Source organism: Periplaneta americana, chromosome 12 (genome assembly GCF_040183065.1).
Source record: "Periplaneta americana isolate PAMFEO1 chromosome 12, P.americana_PAMFEO1_priV1, whole genome shotgun sequence".
Taxonomy (NCBI): Eukaryota; Metazoa; Arthropoda; class Insecta; order Blattodea; family Blattidae; genus Periplaneta; species Periplaneta americana.
Window position 1 is genome coordinate 50,844,088 of NC_091128.1, and position 23,228 is coordinate 50,867,315.

The window sequence follows — 23,228 nt, forward strand, 5'->3', positions numbered from 1 at the left end:
TTTCACGACATTCTGATTCAGACGTTATGCGATCGTGTTTAGTGATGCATTTCGTGACAGAATTACACCAACAACAACCTTTAACGGGTAATAAACCCCACCAACACAAGATATTACAACCGCTAATCTCGGAGGGGCAAGTAAGTCACAGAAATTGCTGACATAGATGTTCAGCGTCCTTCACCATTACATGGGAGAACGCCCACGTAATGTCACTTCATCTTCACGTTTCAAACAGTTTCAATTCAGAGCCGTATTGCTCTGATCTTATAGCATTTTAAAAACTTTTTTTCCCCCTCTTTTAATAAATGAGGATTAGGCCGTTTTTGCTCAGGTCTTCAATTGAATTCCTTTTCGTACCTCACTCTTATAAAAATTTTGAACAGATACTAAACATAACAAAAAATATTATATTTTCTTCTTTATGTGGTGAATATCGCGAAAAATTATTTCTTAAAATAAAACTACACCTCACAAACACAGGAGATACATATTTCCAGGGAACGGAGATACACTTTCATTCCTCTGCAAGGAATCGAACCTGAGTCCACTTAAGCTGTAGCTGGAGACACTATTTAAACCATAGCGAAGTAAAATCAATTGAATTTGATAACATTTGTTGGGATCTTTTCAAATGCAGTAGTTATAAGTCTGTGGAATCCGAAATTTGTAGACATTATTTTCATATAAGACTGGATATATATATAAAATTTCTAAGGCTTTAATTATTCTTTGTTTCGTACTATATCGAATTTTACTTCTTTCCGTACTCCAAACCAGTAGGAAAATGGAACTTAGTTACTTTCCGGACTCCAGGACTACCAACATATGAATACACCATGATAAACCCAGTATGAGAAGTCTCAATTAATTATTAGTCTTTTCCTTGTTTTATGGCATTATTTCCTGTTTCTATATTCATTTTACATTATTCTTCCTCGGAATACATCAATACCATCAGGATGTTTTGCAACGTCACCGCAGTGAGATCTGTCCCTGGCAGAACCTTCAGTACTACCCGTTATCGCCATGCCGGTTGCAGCGAGACCGAAACACTTGGCCACGTACTGGGGTTCTGTAAGAAGGGAGAGCTACTGCATAACAACAGACACCATCGTGCCCGTACAGCAATTGCCAACCTGCTAAGAAACATAGGATGGGAGGTAAATGAGGAGATTCATTGTGTGAAGATGATTCTCAAAGAAGAGTGGATATAATTGTCATCAATTGAAGAACCCAGAAAGCGATGGCCTTAGACCCTACGATTTGCTTTCAGCGAGACACGAATCAGGCACTGCAGATAAATGATGACAAGCGAGCTAAATATGTACCTTGTCTTCCATACCTCAGTGAAAAATATGGCATTTCGCTTATAACTGGGATGTTACAGGCTTACATACTATTTGGAGCGAGGGGTTGTTTACCAAAATTTACATCTTAAATCCTTTAAAGTTCCCTTTTATGAGGTTCAGAAGATTGTAATGGAAATTCTGAAGACCTCTCTTCAAATTCTACACTATCATTTATATGTCAACACCTAAATTTTTGTTTTAATGTACAAATCGAATCATTATTTTGCTCGCTTCATTTCCCTTTATCTTTTATGTTTGTTATTTCCGGATCCCAGTGCTCAACCTCACTTGAGGACGGATGATTTGAAATAAATCTTAGTAGTGTTATATATATATATATATATATATATATATATATATATATATATATATATATATTACGCGTTATCATAAGTCAAACGACGTTCCTCAAAATAATTAATAAATTTTAACTTTGACATACTTTTTTGGACGGGTCTATGTTATTGGATGTTATTCCTGTAACCACAACTATACTTCAACATATAATATTTAAAAATAATAAAGTAACATAACACGAAACATATACTCCAAATCATTTTTCTGAAAAAACAAACATAGGAAAGCTTCAGTTCACAGCACTGCCTACTGGATCGCATCCTGTAGCTGCGTAACTGCCTGCCGACCGCTATTAACATCAGTATAATATCACAGTCTACTATATACAGTCACGAAGCTTGAGTTTTGAGGGTGCTAGAAACAATAGACTGTGACGGTACTATTTTGCATTGCCTGTAATGAGGCGATATTAGAGATCCTAGTGGTGAGCAACTATCTAATATTTGCATATTTACTACGTATTGAGCTTCGCGACTGTATATACTAGACTGTGATAATATGTAAAGTCACTACCTGCTAACTAGCGTTTACTCGCGCATAAGCGTTGATTGGGCAGGCAGTGTAGCAGCCATAGGATGTGATCCAGCTGTAATGTGCATTATATATAAGCTTGAATTTACCTAATTGAAATCAATAAATTAAACATACGCATGATATTTCTGTCAGTTCGCATTAACTTCCTAACTAAACTAAATTAATCTACTTACATAAATACTTGTTTCACCTTTCTTGCACTGTTCCTTAAATGTCTTGTATAATTTTCATTGTTACAATTGCATTTACTACATTTAATACTAAGGTTGGATAAAAAGTAATGGCAACAGTTTCATATTTCTGACATGGCTTTATTCACAGGGGTACAACATTTACGTACCTTCAATATAGTCGCCCCCCTTAAGTATTTCTTTTTGCCAAATGTTTGGAAGGCGTCGTGCACCATCAGCGCGTCCATCTTTGTTAATGTTTCTTATTGACCGTCCTATAGCACGGATAAGTTCATCTCTGGTATTGCACCGGGTCCCTCGCAGTGATTCTTTCACTTTGGCGAAGAGATCGTAATCGCATGGACTCATATCGGGTGAGTACAGTGGATGCTCCAGAATCTCCCATTGCCAGCAGCACATGAGGTCCTTGACAGCAGCAGCGGTGCGACTCCTTGCATTGCCATGAAGAATTATGGGGTTCTGTACCACCAAGTGTCGTCGTTTTCTCCTGAGCGCAGGACGAAGGTGGTGCTGCAGGAACCTGCAGTAGTCTGCATTTACCATCTGCCTTGGAGGTACAGCGTGGTGCAGTATTACCCCATCAGTGTCATACGCCACAATGAACATCACCTTCACAGCACTTTGTGTAGGACGCACTTTCTTTAGACGAGGAGAACCAGGATGCTTTCATTCATTTGATTGACGTTCTAAGTTTGGTTTGTACGAGCGAGCCCAGGTTTCGTCCATAGTGACAATTCATCCAAGAAAGTCGTCACCTTCCCTTTGGTACCGGTCCAACAAGGCCTGTGCGACTGCATAGCGGTGCCATTGTTGCACCTCGGAAATGTCATGGGGTATCCAACGCGCTGCAATTTTGCGGTAACGCAGAATGTCGTACAGAATGTGGAGCACAGTTTTGTGACATACTCCGACTTCCGATGCTAACTCACGCGCAGTCCATCTGCGATCAGCATCCAACAGGGAAGCATGGAGTTGAACTGTGTTCTCCTCCACGTGGGTCGTCCTGTACGGAGGTTGTCCTGAACGGCATCCCTGCCTTTCCGGAACGCTTTAACCCATCGTGCCACTGTGCGATATGGCAACGCTGCATCGCCACATGCTTCACGCAGTGCCTGAAAACTTGCTTCTGCACTACGACCTCGTGCCACATCAATTTTGATGCAGGAACGTTGCTCTAGTTTTGTAAACATGGTCTTAGGGCGCTCGCACTATCCCTATGAAAGTCAACGCTCTGTACACTGCAGTAGATTGACAGAGTACTGTGGCCGCTGGCTGCACTAACTCATCTAACAGTCCTTGTTCATGTCCACACAGCTGGGAGCTCTCGAACGCACCATCGTCATGTGACAGCAGCGTTTCCATAACTTTTTATCCAAACTATGTACTTGTTTTAAAATCTCATATCCTTATCTTAAACCTGCTGCCATGATTATTCGCAACAATTCTCTCATGCTCGTCAACTGTTTGTTCAATGACCGGAACTATGGGCCCTGTAATGGGCGTATTGTCTGCCTACATTTGGTGCATCTCCAACATACAATAATCAACAAATATTAAATATTTTTATATAGTATGAAACAAAATACTGTACGTAGCTCCTTACGAAAACGTTTTGACGGTACTCGTCACGATATTCCGAATTCGCCTGTCGGCTCGTCCGTAAACATCTCACTCGTCTCGTAAAATCTCGCCTTCTTAAGGAGTTACGTAAATAACTTTTAAGTTCGCGCAGTCTCTATTCATTAGCAAAGCAGAACTCACGTCGTAATCCTCCGGTTGCTGCAGGGGCTGTGCTCCGGGTTGCTGGGGAGGCAAGGGGCGTGCTTTGGGGCGAGGAGCGGCGTAGGCCTGCGGCTGAGGTTGCGGTTGAGGCTGAGGCTCGACACCGATGGGCTGCTGCTGGTAGATGAGTGACTGAGACTGAGGCTGCTGCTGCTGCTGCGGGTGATACAAAGCCGCCCCGACCTGCGGCTGCGCTTGCTGGAGCAGCACTCTGTACTGCTGCGGCGACACTGTCTGCTGGCCGTGCTGCGGGCCTGGCTGCACGTACGTCACGGGGTACGCAACCGCGACCGTCGCCATCGCCAGCAATGTTGCCACAACCTGTATGAAACAGTGTTCAGTGCAAACTTTGTGAGAGCTGATTCTGGTAGTCTATTTAAAGATTGACTGGAGACAGAATCTATGGGTGCTATTCATAGACATTTCGCTAGCCCGCGCTACGAGCGTGCTAAACTAGCCCCGGCTATCGACTGATTACTTGTACAGGATTCATATCATATCGCTAACATTGGTTTATGAATACGAAAAACGTTAGTTCGCTGATCATCCACCGGAAGCCCGCGCTAAGAATGTCTATGAATATGGCCCTATCTCTTTATAACAATTATTTTGGCATCTAAGTATTTCCTATGTAGAACCCCTATTATCCGTGGTAATGAAGGGGGTGGACTGAACGGTTAATCGAAAAAATCGGATAATCCGTACTAAAGACGACTTTCATAAATTAAGTGTTGCATAATGCAGTTTCGTAATTTCCTCCGTGGCCATGTGTTTTAACACATTAGGTAGTGGATCAGAAGTTTTAAGTGTAATAGCTCTGTTGGAAGCGTGGGTGAAGAAAGAATAATGCTGAAACTGATCAAGAAGAGAAAAAGGAATTGGCTGGGTCACTGACTGAGAAGAAACTGCCTACTAAATGATTCACTGGAAGGAATGGTGAACGGGAGAAGATTTCGTGGCAGAAGAAGATATCAAATAATAGGCGGCATTAAGATATATGGATCATATGCAAGGACTAAGAGGAATGCAGAAAATAGGAAAGACTGGTGAATGCTGGGTTTGCAGTGACAGAACACTATGAATGAATGAATGAATGAATGAATGTCAATGACGTGTTTCTAAGGGTCAAGAAACTTTCTATGATGGATTTCTGTGGAAAGATAGGAAAACTATAAGTCTGATGTTATAGATTTAAGTAATTTATACACTTTATCCTCTCTTTTATTAAATCTCGCACAGTTGTAACTCCAATCTCGTATTCCGAAGTGAGATGAACCACAGTTCCTCTTTTCCAAAACCACTCAGTTATATGCACTTTTCTTCGATACTTAGCACAACATACTGTATTCTTTTGGCACTTCTGAAAGACGTTTTGCAGAGAAATTAAACAGGTCACTCGAACAGTAGATCATAATGTGTAAGGACAAAGGCTTGTAATATCACTCTCTATAAGAAAAATACGTACTAATGTATTGTGCAGTACTCAATACTTTTTCTGCAACCAAAAAAGGAGAGAATGACAGTCGGATAATCCAACAATCGGTTAATAGGGTGACGGATAATCGGGGTTCTACTGTTATTTATTATTATTATTATTGTTATTATTATTGTTATTATTTACTAATGGCGTTTACAAAACCTGGAGGTTCATTGCCGCCCTCACATAAGCTCGCCAACAGTCCCTTATTCTGAGCACGATTAACCAGTCCCTACCATCATATCCCACCTCCCTTAAATCCATTTTTATATTATTCTACCATCTACGTCTAGGCCTCCCCAAAGGTCTTTTTTCCTCCGGCCTAAGTGGTTGTGTCATAGGGTCGTAGAAAGGGGGAAATCACGTGACTGTTGCTTAATGAGACTCTTTTATTAAAATTATTTTAAACAGTTTTATAATAAATATTACATAGACGTCCAATTCCTAACAGCAAATGTTTTCAGAAAAGAGCTGAGATAGTCCAACCACTAGCCTTTACATAGGGGCCAACAGAAACGAGTGGGGGAAACAGGGATGCAATGTAGTCAAACGGACGCACAGTACCTGTGCGAATATGATTTAATGCTCTTTCGTCATTAGAAAATGCGACCATATTTCTGGAACGTACTATACTCACTCAGTACTGTTTACTATGACTGTAAGACGAGGACGACTGCATATGCGGTCTTGGTTCTGTGTGAAGGACGGGTGGAAGTTTACTAATAGAAGGGGTGGGAATGAAGTACATTCAAAATCTCAGGTACAATAAAAATTGAAGTAAAAATAAAGTGATGTCCCTGTACTACTAATATTACAAATATTACTGCTACGTCTGCCACTACTAATATAATAATGCTAGTACTACAGCTGCTGCTGCTGCTGCCGCTACCACTATTACTATAACTATTACTACCACCAAGTCGCGTCGCTTTCTATTTAGTCGTTTTAAAAACTGAAAACAAATTATGTGCGAAGATGAGCAAAGATGAGAGCTGTGTTACGCTTACATAAACTAGAGCATTTTATATTAAATACAGGCGACATTAAAGAAAGTAATATACGGTCTACTCTGATACAAACTCGATGTAAAAATAACTCTCTGTGAATTGTCTACATCGGTAACTGCGTGGGTCCAGTTGCAGGCTAACAGGGTTTGAATAGCGTTTGCAAAAAGTGATGCAAGCAACAGGTTTTTATGAAGTTACACAAGCGACTTCATACCTTGATCTGAGATATCACTTGATCACGAAGTGAAAACTCGAGCCTGTCGTGGCGACAAAATTCATTAACGAGGAATGGATCTGAAGTAAGTAAAGCAGCTAGAAATTTCCGGATACATATATCTTTCTGTTGAGTATCTCGCTTCAGAAGCATCTTAAGTGAATTTAAAAATATTACAGACAATATTATATAGACACACCGTAGTCGAACGGCTAGAGCTTCTGCTTTCCACGTCTGGGTCCAAGTTTCAAATCCCGACGAGTCCAGGTTGAAGTAGTGGTGGACTAGTAGCTTACTGCACGGGGAAGATTTCCGCGGGCTATCATAGGTTTCTGCCCAAGGAGAGGTCTTTCACTGCAAACCCAGCATTCTCCATTCTTTTATGTTTTCTGCCTTCCTCTTAATTTCCGCATATGATCCATATATCTTAATATCGTCTATTATCTGATATCTTCTTCTGCCCCGAACTTTTCTCCCGTTCACCATTCCTTCCAGTACATCCTTCAGTAGACAGTTTCTTGTCAGCCAGTGACCCAGCCAATTCATTTCTCTCTTCCTCATCAATTTTAGTATCCTTCGCTCTTCACCCACTCTTTCCAACACAGCTTCATTTCTTATTCTGTCTGTTCATTTCACATAATCCAATCTATTCACATTTCAAATGCTTTTTATCTTCCTGAATCCTGAGACATTTGCTTTTCTTTCATTATTTTTAAAGTTAAATGTAATTCCACACTTCAAAAAAAAAGTCAGTCAAATGAGGAAAAATGCTGGAAAAAGTTCTGCAGGTTACAGTTAGGGCACAAATACAGGTATATTATACTATACTTCGGCTTTCTGCACATAAATCTTACATCATAAACTCTCAGAACTCAGGAGGCTATTCCCTTCCCTTTACTACGTCGTAATTTCTATTTTTCTGCCCCATACAATACCACGCTCCTCACAAAGCACCTCACTAGCCTCTTCCTTAGTTATTTTTCCAGACGTCCGCAGAAGACGTTCCTTTTTCTGTTAAAAGCCTCCTTTGCCATTGCTATCCTCTTTTTGACTTCCTGGTTGCAGCTAATGTTACTGCTTATAGCTGTTCACTTGCTCTACTGCCTCAATTAGAATTCGCAAGTCTATCTTCTTTATTTTTCTTACGACAACCATGGTCTTCGTCTTGTTTGTATTTATCTTCATTCCATACTACTCATAGCTGTCATTTAGCTCCAGTAGCTTATCCCTTACTAACGTCTCCTCTTCTGTCAACAACGCCTTATAATCAGCAAACCTTAATCACTCCATTCTTCCTCCTACTATCACCTCTCCCATGTTCTGAAAAAGTTCTTCACTAAATCCTCCATTACCCTATCATTATTATATGTAATATCTTATAGATATATCATAGTCGAACTGCTAAAGCTTCTGCTTTCCACGATTGAGTCCTAGTTTCGAATCCCGGCGACTTCAGGTAGAACTGATGATGAACAGGTTGTATCTAGGAAAAGTTACCTGATATTACTCCTTTCCGACTACAAATATTCTCTCATTTTTCTGTTAATAATAATAATAATAATAATAATAATAATAATAACAATATTATTATTATTATCATCATCATCATAATTATATTATATTTAATTTGATGTAACGTAAATCCACCTTCCGTATTGCATCACGTTCATATTGCACTGTGTTAGTTTCAGTTCTATAAACTAATTCTATCCTTTTAAAATTTGATCATTATTATTTTCTTTCTAAGAGGTTTATTGAAATATATCGAAGAAGAAGAAATCTTTTTACCAATAGCAATTCTCGATGCAATACCACAGTCTAGTATATACAGTCGCGAAACTCAATACGTAGTAAATATGCATCCATAGATAGTTGCCAACCACTAGGATCGCTAATATCGCCTCATTACAGACAATGGGAAATAGTACCAGCACAGTCTATTGTTCCTAGCATCCTCACAACTCAAGCTTCGTGACTGTATATACTAGACTGTGGCCATACGTTGTGTAATTGTCAATGAATTCTAGTCGAATTTGTTACTATGAAATTAATGTCTTTAGTGAATAGTGATAACACAAGAATCTGCGATGCATGTTATAGTTTGCAAGACTGTAGGCCTACATCTAACTTTTTGTTGCTCTCTATTTCGTTGAATATCTTCGTTGAGTTATCCATAATCAGTTACTGGCATTCATAATTTTACGAATTTCAATTTGAAGTAAAATATATTTGTAGTTGTTACATATGTAATTTACTATTCTGTATCTAAGAAGATGCTGTGTAGAATATGATATTGCGAATTAAAGCAGTGTAAATGTTAATTTTTGTCTTATGTTACACTGTACCGGTAAATCTATTAATTTCAACAAGGGATGTTTTCAAAATTATACCACATATTTTAAAGCATTCTGGATTAAAATCTTCTTCTTTTGAAATATTATTTTGTTGGGAACTGACTTTCATCTTAAACAAGTTTAATGTTCCCTGTTTTCATAGCTGACAGTGAAAGTTTGTAATTCTCTTATCGAATGTGTTAGGTTTTCTGCTGGAGAAGAAGCCAATGTCATCCATTGGAATACTCATAAATTCACATAAATACTAATTCAATTTTGAAAAAAAATATATGTCCTTTACTCTTTGCTCATATAAGACTTCATATCACTATATAATTAATCAAATTAATTATTATTACCCACTGTAAGAATAAGCTTTGTGGCTGTTTCCATCCTCAATCTTGTGAGATTTCAACACTACGTATTCTCAAGTAGGGCTACTCTTAGATCAGGGATGAGACGATATTAGCTCCCAACTACGATAGAAAAGCTCGACCTTGATCACGAGCGCATAGCGCATCACTAAATAGCGTCGTAACGTAGACATCAGGGGTGTACATGCACATGCAGCGAATAAAGATTATTACAATAACTTGCGTTACTAAATTTCTGGCTATGTAATAGGGCTAATTATGCAGTTATTTAAAGGAAGGGGATTTTAAGAACAAAAAAGAGAAATAGGAAAATTTAATTGTTTGTAAACAATTTTCTTGTTAAAAGCAATTATTTATTATGTAAAATACTTCACTTCATTGGTTAGGAGAAACTAATAGGGTCTACATGCTCGACGTGTGTGATCTCTAAGTACTTTTGAGTATTTGTTGAGAAAATAATAAAGACAATATACATTGAAATAGAGTATATTGATTATGTGATTGTGAAAATGTAGTCCTTACTCTCCAGTCGTCATTATGTAATGAGTTTTCTTAGAGTGATTTGTGAGATGCATGTAACACGAACTGATTAAATTATGCTATTGAAGAGCCATCGTAATTTTTGAGGTCAATCATTTAAGGGGATATGTATGATTTTTAAAACTTCCACAATTTTCGGCCAAAATTTGTGCAATTTAAACTATATAAACAGATCTATAATATTATATAATCAGTAGACAATTTGGTGTCATTAAGTCTAATAGTTTTGAAATTATATATTTTTTTATATTTTTTATATTGACATCACTAAAAAGGCTCCTTGCGTCAAAGTTTTCAAAATGTTTAGTTCATATTTGCTCAAAGTCTTGAAAATAGTCATGGGAATAAAAATTAATTAGCTTTGGAGATCAGTCTAAATAGAGAGACACAATAAATTTTTTAACTTTATGAATTTACCATTACAGCATATTTAATCTAAGTGCAATATGAATATTCCCCGAAGAAACTTAATATTAATATTTCATACAAATGCTAGTTAAATTTTATTTATCAACATAATTAATCTTTGTGAGAAGTTTCAGACCAATATGACAATAACTGTTGTCCAAGGAGCTTTTCATTCAGTAAACTGCTTAAAATTTTAAATTCGAGAAAACAGCATAAAAAACAACAAAAAAATAATAATAATTCGTCTCAACTCACGCACCGCATGTGTGGTCATAGGCCCATATGATTATATGGTTAAGTCATTTAAAACAGTCTCAAATATAATTATGATTATAAAAACAAAACAAAAACGCGGATTTTCTTAATTTTTCAGCATTATTTCTTGTCTGAAATCAATTTCTCTCTTCTCCAGAATAATGTCTATACCTATGTTGTGTTGTGTTTGGTACTGACGTTTGACATTTTATTTTACAAATAATATAGTATACATATTTTTTACTTATCAAACACTGTACTTCACCGCCATGTTCATTATATAAAAACTGAACCTTCTACTTATCATTAATATATGTATTGTAATCTCGCTTGCGATCTGTCATGGTCTGCAACGTCGTATGTGCTGTACACCCTTGTGCCTCAGGTAGAAAAGTTCCGCGCTTATGGAGAGAGCTTAAAAAAGCTCGCGCTCTGAAATACTAGTAGGTATCGCATCCCTGTCTTAGATTATATAGTCAGTTTGGTGTAAGATCAACTATTGGAGAGATACAGTAAAAAATACAAAGGATGCAATTTCACTCAAAATTAAATTAAGCTAATCAACTGGTCAGAATACTCATGTGTTTTTATAGTCCGTTACACATATAAGAACATCTAACAAATCATTTTTCCTTAAGACGGAGATACTATATCACAACAACAGAATATGACAAGATTAAAAACTGAAGTTAAAATAATATAAACGCACCAACAATCACCAAGCCAGTCAGCAATAATAGAATGCGTAATAATAAAATTCTGCTGGAAACAGTATTATTAACAGTGGCGTAGCGTCAATGTAAGCTAAAAAGCTTAGCTTCCCCAGTTAATAATTTCATAATAAACCTGCACTTTATGGACAAAATTATTTATCAATTTTAATAGAATTTATATTTACGAGTTAAGTATTGTGATGCGGCAGCTCAGGATGATTTGTAATGCAGCACTAAACAAGAAGCCTGCACACACCAGCTTCCAAGCAGACTGGTTTCTTCTGTGTAATCCACCCCGCAGATTTTCCATCCCTTTCTAACTAAACTACCCTAGTCGCAAGGCTCGCAAGAAGCTAGCTTTAACATTTAAAATAAGTAGTTTCCGAGTTATCCCTTTTCGTCAGTTGTGTTCAGTTTAAGTGTTAGTGTGCATTGTGGCTGATATAATAAATAATGAGCGAAATAACAGTTTCTGACACTAATTTACTTGAATTTTTTTGGACAATTGTATTATCAAGACTGACTTACGAACAAAAGTGTGATTTAAAAAAGAAATGACCGACTCCCTTGCTGTCAATGAAGGACACAACCAAAAGACAGACGCATACTTACGTAATGATACTAATATTGTGATTTCTCTAAGTATGACAGGGAGTGAGCTGATGTTATACGTATACCTGTCTATTTGTTAAGAGATATGTGTAAACCGTGAAATCATATTTTACTACGTATCATTTGAAGTCATGCCTTATTGGTGTTACTTACGATGTTCCAACCAATCTTCGACTGCTGACTTGACATTGACTACTATTTATTTTAAGACTGTGTTTTTGTAATACGTTTTCTCATATTACATGAAAGACAACTTGAGTTAGCTTCCCCTGCTCAAAATTTCATGCTACGCCACTGATTATTAATTGTTTAAACTACGCGGTATGCTTCCTTCATTATTTTAAACAGCGAGATAAACCTCCATTAAAAAACTGACAACACTGGACGCTCATTGTTGCTATCGCCCATTTAGGTGGGGCCGAGACAGTTCTTTATTATAGACAAACAAGTAAATCGACTTGAAACTTTTTTCGTCGAGGGTTTGGCACCTTTCTAAGGCTGGTTGCTGCAAAATTATTTCGTAATGTTCTACATTTAGAGAGAACTCCCACATTTCCCTTTCTAACATTCCAAGTAAGAGCAGAGCATAGGACAACTCTGAATTAAAACGAAGTTCCTAAGGAATTATTTAGTTTGATATAAATGCGAAAAGAAAATAAGTTTTCATTCGAGATTTTTCAAGCCTGCTGACGTTCAATGCTTTGATAATTATTACATATGTGATAGGAAGTACGCAAACTATTAAAACATGCTTAACTTATGTAGCCTATGGGTATAATAATATAACCTAACCTCGTATAAAAGATATATGGCTTTTTCGTTGACTTTAAAAAAATTAAATTTTATTTTCTTCTATTAAGGCTGCAGAATAACTTATGTAGACTCAACTTACAATTTTCTCAAAAATCTCAGCAAATCTATATTAATTAATATAAATGCGTGTTTACCTTTATAAAGGTGATATAAAAGTTATAACAAAATTAATAATGTGTCTGCGTATACAAAAACACTCCCAAAAATAATATACACTTATGAATATATATATATATATATATATATATATATATATATATTATTAACAATATTTTCACCGTTACAATTACACATATATAAAAACTAAATGTAAACATTTACATAGGCCTAGAGATAATAAATTTTACAGGAGAAAAAGTTCGTCCAAAGGGCTGGACTCTGGAAGAGTACCCAAAACGCTCATTGCATTTCCGCGTTGAATAGCAATACTTAAGCGTTGACGCAAATAAGTAGTGCAACGACGATCACCAGTAATGGAGATCAAAATTTGGCCGATTTGAGATACCAAAACTTTAGCGTCATGACTCCAAGGACCGAAGGTCTCCACAGCAAAGAGGACAAAGATGTAATTATCTAAAAGATGCGCATATTTATTGACTTTATTTTTCACGGCTAATTCAGCAGCAGATGCTGCGCGTCTGGAGGTATTCGGCAAGTGAGATGGAGCTAGAGTGTCAACGCAAGTGGAGTCCCAAATTAAAAAATTTTCCTCCAGTCTAGATCATGGAATTAAGGTGAGACCATCGGGTCGTTTACCATCTGCGCGACTAATACCTGGTGGTTCCAAAAGAGATAGGATGCCACAAGAAGTCAGAGAGCTTTTAATGATATCATTGAGTGATGTATGTCTGGGAATGCGACCGTTGCTCCTCGCACAGCTGAGTGCATGATGGCCGTAAATATCAGCAATTCCTCCGCAAATACATTGGTGTGGCTGGCAGAGTTTACAACCAAGGCGTGAAGCCATTGCGATTTTAAAGGATGTATTATCTATTAGAGTGCCGATGTGAGGAGAAGGTAATGCGTGTAACCAAGCTCCAGACTCACTCTCTTGAAGGGCTAAGAGACGTGCAATGTATTGTTCGGATTTGAAAGAAGAAAGGAATTTATCTAAATTTCTTTGGGAAAAGACAACGCTTTTGAAATTCAGGATGGGCAGGAGGATGAGTGGTTTGTGAGGAAGTATACCAACTAGTCAGAGCATCACACACATGACAGATTTCAGCTGCATCACTGTATAAAGGAAAAAGCGATTTGATGCAACGGAAAACTCCAAAGGCAGAAGAAAGAAAAGCAGGTATACAAACGTCAGAAAGTTTCCGAATGCCCACACCACCAAATTTAATTGGGAGAGAGGCTTGAGTCCAACTAGTATCGGTAAAACTTATATTTAGGATCATTTCCAAACTGGATCGAAAAAGAGCATCAGCTTTATGTAGGAAATATGAAAGAAGCCATAAAGGAGTGGTAGGCATAAAGTAAGTCATCTTAGGGATTAGAAAACAATTTTTAAGGAGATAATAAGATATGTGAAGATCGATGAAATATTGCAAAGAAATTAGTTTTTCTTCAGCGATGTGATCGGCAGCTTCCAAAAAGACGGGAGATCCAAAAATCGTTAAAGTGGATTTTGACATTAGTAAAATACCCGGAGCAAGTTTTTTAAGAGAAGAGAAAACAGGTTGATTAACTTAGAACAAAAATAAATTTCACATTTATCAGGATTAAGTTCTAACCCTATAGTTGAACCGAATTGAATGATTTTATTAAGATCTTGCAAAACATCTGAAGGGGCTCCACTTAAGCAACCATCATCTAAGTAAAAAAGGTTGAGATCACTAATAAGTTCCTTAATAAGGGGATGAATTGTTAGACTAAAAAGTAAAGGGCCAGCCGGATCCCCTTGTTGGCAACCTGATTGAAATACAGTTGTATCAGAACCAAAAAATTAAGTAGAAGGGTGTCTGTATGATTGCCAGAAATAGGGGAAAAGTTGTGGAATTTTAAGTTTGACAGCTTGCAACATGGTATCTCTTTCAATACAATTGAAGGCATTTCTGAAATCTAACTTAAGAACGATTTTATCAGAGTGAGAATTGGCAGAAATGAATGAGCGCAATTAGTGAATAATACTTTCACAGCCCTGAGGTGAACCGAAGCCAAATTGATTCGGTCTAAAATATGCACTAATTTCTTCTTTGACGCTAACACAAGCTATTTTGGATACCGATCTTCGGAAAGTGTTCCCAATGGCAATAGGTCTGACGCCACCATCCTTCTTATTGATCGCAATAGTTATTATTATAAACTATAACTGTAAATGTATCACCTACTAAATATTATTGAAAACTGCTTTATGTAACGAAATACAAGAGTCAATTTTCAGTAAATAGTAATAGGCCTGTTATATGTTTTTCTTCCTCCTTTGAGTTTCATGGAAATAAGTATAGGAAGAAGGAGAATACGGAAAAGGTTCAGGAACATGAAAATAGAGGAAAATGACGAAAGAAGGAGAAAATGAAGGAGAAAAAAGAAATCATTGTGATGAAAAAGAGGCAATGGTGAGGAAGCAATCATAAAAGAGAAGAACACGGGGACGGCAAACAGGAACTAGGAATAGTAAGAAAGAATGTAAAAAGAAAAGACAAGAATAGGGAAGAATATGATGATAAGAAGCAGGAGGATCAGCCACTTCTGCTACACTAAAAAGCAGAAGAAAAGAATAACATATAATGATACATGACAATAACAAAAGTAATTTCATAGGTCTACTCTACAAAAGAAAGAGAGAATGAAGGAGAATAAAACAAATGGTGATAAAGTAAGCATGAAAGAGAAGAGCATGGGGAACGGAAAACAGGAACGAAGAATAGGCCTACTGGAAAAGGACGTAAAAAAGAATAGGAAAAAGCATAATGATAAAGCGCAGGAGAGTCAGTCAGCTGTGTTACACTAAACTGTATAAGAAAAGAATAAAATACAGCACCACATGAAAACAACAAAAGTGCTTTCGTAGGACAGTATGGAGTGTGCTCTGTATGAACAAGAAGTATTACCGTCTACATTTGTCGGAAATAGTTCATAAAAAAAGGAAAGAGACTTTGAAACACCACGCTAAATTCACGTAGGTAAGAGCCGGAAGAATCTATAAGCAATATTCAAAGCTCTACATCTAAATATTTTCGAGTTCGCTCAAATTACCTGTTATAGGTTAATACAGTTACGATAAATGATACACGTAAAATCAATTTAGTTTTTCTATGAACTATGAAACCCAAACACTTGCAATGCAGTCATTTAATTGCATTATCGAGCATAGAGTGTATTTCTGGTTCAAGGTCGCGGAAAGTGAATCACTGGTCCCGGTGCTAGTGGCTGTGGGCTGTTGCGATCTCCAGCTGTTAGAAGGCTTCGATCAGTGAAGGCTTTATTTAACTTGGAAAATGCCGAAAATTATGTGGGGGAGTAACCGCGTAGAAAACCAGTCAATGAATGAAATATCAGCATATTGGTCTTACGAAGAAGGGATTGGACATGATCACGAAAGGTGAGATGAAAATTCATGATGATCCCTAAGTACTTCATCTGTTGCATCCGCGGAACTGATTGCCCGAAGAGTGTGGATAGTGGTGGTATGTCTTCGAGCCTTGCTCTTAGTGAAAAGTCAATGGGTCAACGCACTCCCGTTATGCGAAATTAAACTAAGAAATCAGCAATCAGTCTCTTTCACTGAAGAATTTGAGTATTACGTTCGGTAGCACTCTTTGTCAGCACCAGTTTTTTGTGCATAAATTTCGCCTAATATGAAATATTTACTAAAATTAAAATTATCAATTGTTAATTTTATATAAACTTCTAAAATTCTTAAGGGATTAGGTACAGCTTGCAACAGTAAAATTTTTGGAAATATTCAAAATGTTTTTCCTCCATTACTGTATCTTGTACAGCAATTAAAATTGGTATGTGTAAAACACTGTCCTTCTGCTATATGGAAAAACATATTTTTAAAAATTATTTATATATACTTTTTTTTTCAAAATTTAAAATGTTGGCAGTTCACTGTGAAGTGATGAAGCTTTTACCTCATAACTCATAAACTTGTGAACTTTTTCATATTCTCTCTCTTATTTTATTGCTGAAACACATGTTTACAATATAATACTCTTTCAACTACATTCCTTAATAAATTTTTTTTTTTATTTTCTGTTAGAAGAAAATACTTATATTTGACCATTTTTAAATGAATTTATTTTTTATCAGGCAATCTATCAAAGGTAGAGAAGTGATCTTGCATCATATTATAGATATGACATGCATAAATACATACAAAAAAATTAATCACAGAATGTTGGATAGTTTTTGAGTTATGTGGAAAAAGCTTCATCACTGCACAGTGAAATGAATTTCAAAAAAATGTAAATAACTTTTTTTTAATCTTAAAAATATTTTTTCATATAGCAGAAGGACAGTGCTTTACATATACTAATTTTCATTATTGTATAAGATACAGTAATGGAGGAAAAAATGTTGAATATTTCCAAAATTTTACAGCTGTAAGCTGTATCTAACCCCTTAAATTTAATTTTATAAAGTGGTAAATCTATCTTTTTAGCACCTAGAAATCCGTTCCCTAGTAATAATATTAACACTAAAGATGACGATGACGGCGATGAACAAGGGATGTTAAAGACGCACGTAGAAATTTGACCATAGATTGGTTGATCAGTTGAAAAAAGTGAGAAACGGAAAGTATGAGTATAACGAGAGTCGAAGAAAAGTGGTCATGTATGTAAGCAGGAAAAGAAACTAACTTGAACTATTAGAGAGCTTCATGAAATGAGAAAAAGATGATAATTATCAAGACGCTCATCACGTTCTTCTTCTCGGAGAAAAGAGAAGACACTGGTGTTATTAAAAAATAAGCATAAACAGCTTTTGAGCAGATACGATCGCTTCAGGCCTTGGAAAGCTGATTTGTATAATGTAAGGGATTAAAAGGAAATATAATCAAAAGTATCTCAACAGAAACCTGTATTTCCCCCTCTTTTCAGTTTCATACTGGACTGGAAAGAAAAGCCGGCGTAAAGGTACGTTTTCCTCGGTGCGACTATTGCGATGATCGTTCAACGATGATCGTGCAACGATAATCGTTGAGCACTATTTCTTTGTATTTTCTAGAGACGCGGCAGTCGCTCGGAGGAAAACAGCTCCATAGAAAATACAAAGAAATAGTGCTCAACGATTATCGTTGCACGATCATCGTTGAACGATCATCGCAATAGTCGCACCGAGGAAAACGTACCTTTAAGAAATTTCATTTATTTCTGCAGAAGGATGTGTTAACTAAGTACAGTGTAGTATGTGATTTAAAGATGCGTAAATATCACGGCTGAAGGTTCGATTCTCGCCCGAAGCATTTTCAGTATAAAGCCTTACGTTGTATTAGTAAAAGCACGGCGTCGTGCTATGTCACATCAAGAAGGCCCGCCGTGTGCTGGACGAATACTTACTTACTTACTGGCTTTTAAGGAACCCGGAGGTTCATTGCCGCCCTCACATAAGCCCGCCATTGGTCCCTATCCTGAGCAAGATTAATCCATTCTCTATCATCATATCCCACCTCCCTCAAATCCATTTTAATATTATCTTCCCATCTACGTCTCGGCCTCCCTAAAGGTTTTTTCCTCCGGCCTCCCAACTGACACTCTATATGCATTTCTGGATTCGCCCATACGTGCTACATGCCCTGCCCATCTCAAACGTCTGGATTTAATGTTCCTAATTATGTCAGGTGAAGAATACAATGTGTCCAGTTCTGTGTTGTGTAACTTTCTTCATTTCTCCTGTAACTTCATCCCTCTTAGCCTCAAATATTTTCCTAAGCACCTTATTCTCAAACACCCTTAACCTGTGTTCCTCTCTCAAAGTGAGAGTCCATGTTTCACAACCATAAAGAACAACCGGTAATATAACTATTTTATAAATTCTAACTTTCAGATTTTTTGACAGAAGACTGGATGATAAAAGCTTCTCAACCAAATAGTAACAGGCATTTCCCATATTTATTCTGTGTTTAATTGCTTATAACTCGGGAAAATGCCGAATACGGACGAGATGAGAGTAAGCCTTCCGAATAACATGAACACCCTTTATAAATAAACAATGTGAATATTTTTGTTTCTAATTATAATTTTTCTCACATGGATTAGGCGGAATACCTAATCGCAGTACAGTATTTAGCAATGTAGATACAGTCAACTCTGGATATAGTGAACTCGGTTATAGTGAATATTCGGCTATAGTGAACCTAAATCGCTGGTCCCGACCCGCATACATTACAGAGTACATTAATATTTCCGTTTATAGCGAACCCTCACTAGAACTTCACCAAGAAAATGTAATTTTAAAATGACCAAAATGGTAATTTAGGAAACCCTTTGTCCTTTAAACTTCCAAGAATATGTTCAGAACAAAATGTCAAACCTTCTACTCCTTAAGTGCATTGAAAGATAAAGGATTCGTTCAACTTCCTGGACATGTTAAAGAGAATAGTGTACGCAGTGAGGGATAAAGGAAGGATTAGTTAAGACTTCTTTAAAAGAAGTTATTAGAAGAATAGGAAGAGAAAATGTTTCCTTTTGTAAAAGGGAGTGGAGTGATAACCAAGGGGTAAATACAAGAAGGATTACAGTATAATGGTCAACAACCCTTCCTTCCGCATCTTTGTAAAACTAAACCCTGGGAAATTCCAAGGCCGAGTACACAATAGCATACCTCTAGTGGGAAGAGGTGCGAAATCTGTCAGTGCCTACTACCTACATGGCCAGATTAGATTCAAGTTTCGAACTGTGAACATCACGATGTCGAAGCGTAAAGTGTTTAAGTTGGAAGATAAAGCGAACATTAGTACTGATATTGAACGTGGTCTGACCCAAACTGGCATTAACTGTATGTACAGCAACGTCAGTAGTATAAAAACAGACACTTCGGTTCTAGTGAACCTCGGATATAGTGAACGAAACATGCTGGTCCGCAGAGGTTCACTATATCCGAAGTTTACTGTACTTCGATTTGTAATCTTTTATTTTAACGTTCCTCTTAAGCTACAAAAGCTGTTCAGAGATAATGAAACACTGAAAAATGATAAGGAATCAATTTAAAGATAAATGTTACGGGGTATTGTTTTGCCTCGATGAAATTTCAGAGCAAACGTTTTGATCACAACATATTTCACAATATCTGCCTGAGCTTGTACTGTGATGTAAAGGATAGCCTATTCTTTCAACATTTTCGGAGTCATATGCGGTTAGACTGAAATTTGGCTGAGTTAAATTTCGTTGTATCGACAATGTTCTGACAGACCTTTAAAGCTGAGCAATCGTGATGTAAAATTTATTGTAATTTTACCCCCAGCAATCAAATCAGCAATAACCTTCACGGGTTGTATGGTGCAATACTTTGTTACAGAGACAGTAAAAGGTTACGGAAAGAAAGGGCATGGTAATTTTACTTACGTTTGTTTAATGTAAATATCACCGGTCAACCTTCGCCTTCGGATGCACTCGGTGTGCTAGGTGACCATAGCGCTTCCTGGGGAAACTTTCTACTTGCACCAACAACGAATGAACTCTCACGCAAAGCATTACACTCTCAAGGGTAAGAATATAATTCGTGTACGTTTCGTTCTATTATGTATCGTCTTAGAACGTCAAGAACATAAAATCGTTCTTTTACTGGACTAATATTTGTCACAATAGGTAACTTATTTCTTTTCGTATGTCTTCATGCAAACAGTTCATTCAATAATAATATCGTAATATTTATTTGCATTACTTGATATGATAAGATATTTCATGACACTTTTACAGAGCACCAGACCTATACAGTCAACTCCGGATATAGTGAACCTCTGCGGACTTGTATATTTCGTTCACTATATCCGAGGTTCACTAAATCCGAAGTGTTTCTTCCCTGACTTTAAATGACAGAAGAAATTAAAGAAATTGCTAGTAAGTTTGAAATGAATACAAATTAATACAATGAAAGATACTCCCTCCTGAGGGAGGGGATTCCAATACAGACAACAATAAAATTAAAATTGAGAGTGAATATAGATTAATTAGTGTTTAATATGTTTAAGCCCAAACTATAAATCCAATACATTATTTTTTTATTTTTTTATTAATTTGGAGAGGATTCGTGGTTGAAATATTATTGGAATAAAATTTGTTTAATAATCTGGGACTTTGACTCATGCTATGATAAAAAGTTGCATTGGTTTTACATTTTGGTTCAAACAAACGCAGAGAATTCATATTTTTAGTTCTACATTTATGTATATACCTTTCAAAGTTATTAAAATTTCTATGAAAATATTTTAATAAAATAAAATAAAATAAAACGTTTGATGTTGAAAACTTTGAAATGTTTAAACCACAACTCAGATGGGTAATCTTTCTGCTTTTTTAAACAAATTTTTTATATTTTTTTCTGTAGCAAAATTAACGGATAAAGGTAGGATTTATAAGTTCCACCCCAACCTATATTACCATACATAAATATAGATTGAAATAATGCTAAATAAATTACACGTAAACAGTTAATTGATAAAATATTTCTTAGAGTAACAACGTAACATATTGTTTTACGTAATTTATTACAAATATAATGAATTGTAAACAAGAAAATAAAATAGTTCATGTTTGTGGAATTGATTACACTGTATACTGTTACAGTTGATTTACTTAAACTATGCTGTCGACCCATGTCCGCTTGCGAAAGATCGCGTTCAATGTTACTTATAAATTTGTAATATTCGCCTTATCTTCCAAAGAAAACACTTTACGCTTCGACATTTTATACAGTATATTCACTGTTGGAACATCAGAAACATATTGATCAGGTAGAAATGACAAACGCTGTTATGGTGAGACTGCATACTCAGCCTTGGAATTTCCTCGGTCACTTAATGGAAACTGGGAGGGTTTTGATGGAATTTGAAAGTAATCGGAATCTTACCTTCATTTATACTCTCGACATAATGTTCGTCCTCTATTAATAAAAGAAGGTAATTTCATTTTCCGTTGTTTCGATGCTGTTCGTCATAATGGAAATGTTTCTGAAAACAACCCTTCGACGGTGGAGTGAGGCAAGATCGTCACGCGTTGCCTGGATTTACAGTACAGCTCATTGTCTAGGAATCACTAATCCTACCTTTGTCCTTTGACTAAATGAGTAAGAAACTTAGAATGTTGTTCTTAACACATTCTTCCAATTTTATACAAGAAGATCTGACTTCAAATAAGAATTTGTCAGGATACAAGGCTCACTATAACCGAAGCGAGGGTTCACTATAAACGGAGATATTAATGTAGGCCTACTTTGTAATGTATGCGGATCGGGACCAACGATTTAGGTTCACTACAGCCGAATGTTCACTATAACCGAGTTCACTATAACCAGAGTTGATTGTATTATGAATCATAAGTGTGCCCCCTTTTTATATTATATCTTTCATCTCTCTCCAGGTCTTTCCTTCCTTGCAGGAGCACTGTTGTTCTTGGTTAATAGAACCTAAGCTATTTTTCATAAAGAGGGAACCTGTTTTTGCCTTTTTCCAAAAGGATTCTGCGACAACACATACAATCGACTATTCAAGGATAGAATTATAAGTAGGAATGTGTGGTCTCTTCGATCCCCGATCCCACGTGACTTTTATCTCTTGGGATCTCTCGGGACTAAGAGTACAAAACAACCCACAAATACCCGAAGAATTAAGAAATATGACCAGAAAAAAAAATGCGCGTCTATTTCTGAACGTAAGCTGACCGTGATGCGTCACTTTTTATACAGATGCGACAAGTGTGTGAAATAAGAATGCAGACAGTTTCAGCATCTCCTTTCTCAATTTAGATGAGTAAATGACACTTTTACTTCCTATATTTACTACTATTTCACGTCAGTAGTTTGTGGCATATCGAATTACTGATAATCCGCGGCATATCACCTATAGCAAGCTCTTTATGTAACCGTTCTCTGCGAGCGGCTTTTTTTTATTGTACTTCAAAAATACGGAAACACTTTCATAATTAATAGCCATAATTCAAAATAGCATTACAGAGAAGAAAGAAGAAAGAAGAAAAAGGAAAATCAGACTGCTCCTGAAGTCAAGATATCTCAATTTAAAATTTCGAACTTTAAGCTCTGAATAACTGGAGCTTCTGGGAATAAGTGGAAAAAGTTTCGTACATTTGTACCGTACTTACG

The 23,228-nt window shown here is 36.6% G+C and overlaps 1 protein-coding gene across 1 annotated transcript in view; it reads right to left on the reverse strand.

Moving 5' to 3' along the window:
• Cpr66D (Cuticular protein 66D) overlaps positions 1 to 23,228 on the reverse strand; it is a 76,633-nt gene that overhangs the window by 35,629 nt on the left and 17,776 nt on the right. The window contains exon 2 of the mRNA XM_069841295.1: positions 4,196 to 4,537. Coding sequence (XP_069697396.1) covers positions 4,196 to 4,537 — 342 coding nt within the window. The remainder of the gene's footprint in view (positions 1 to 4,195; positions 4,538 to 23,228) is intronic.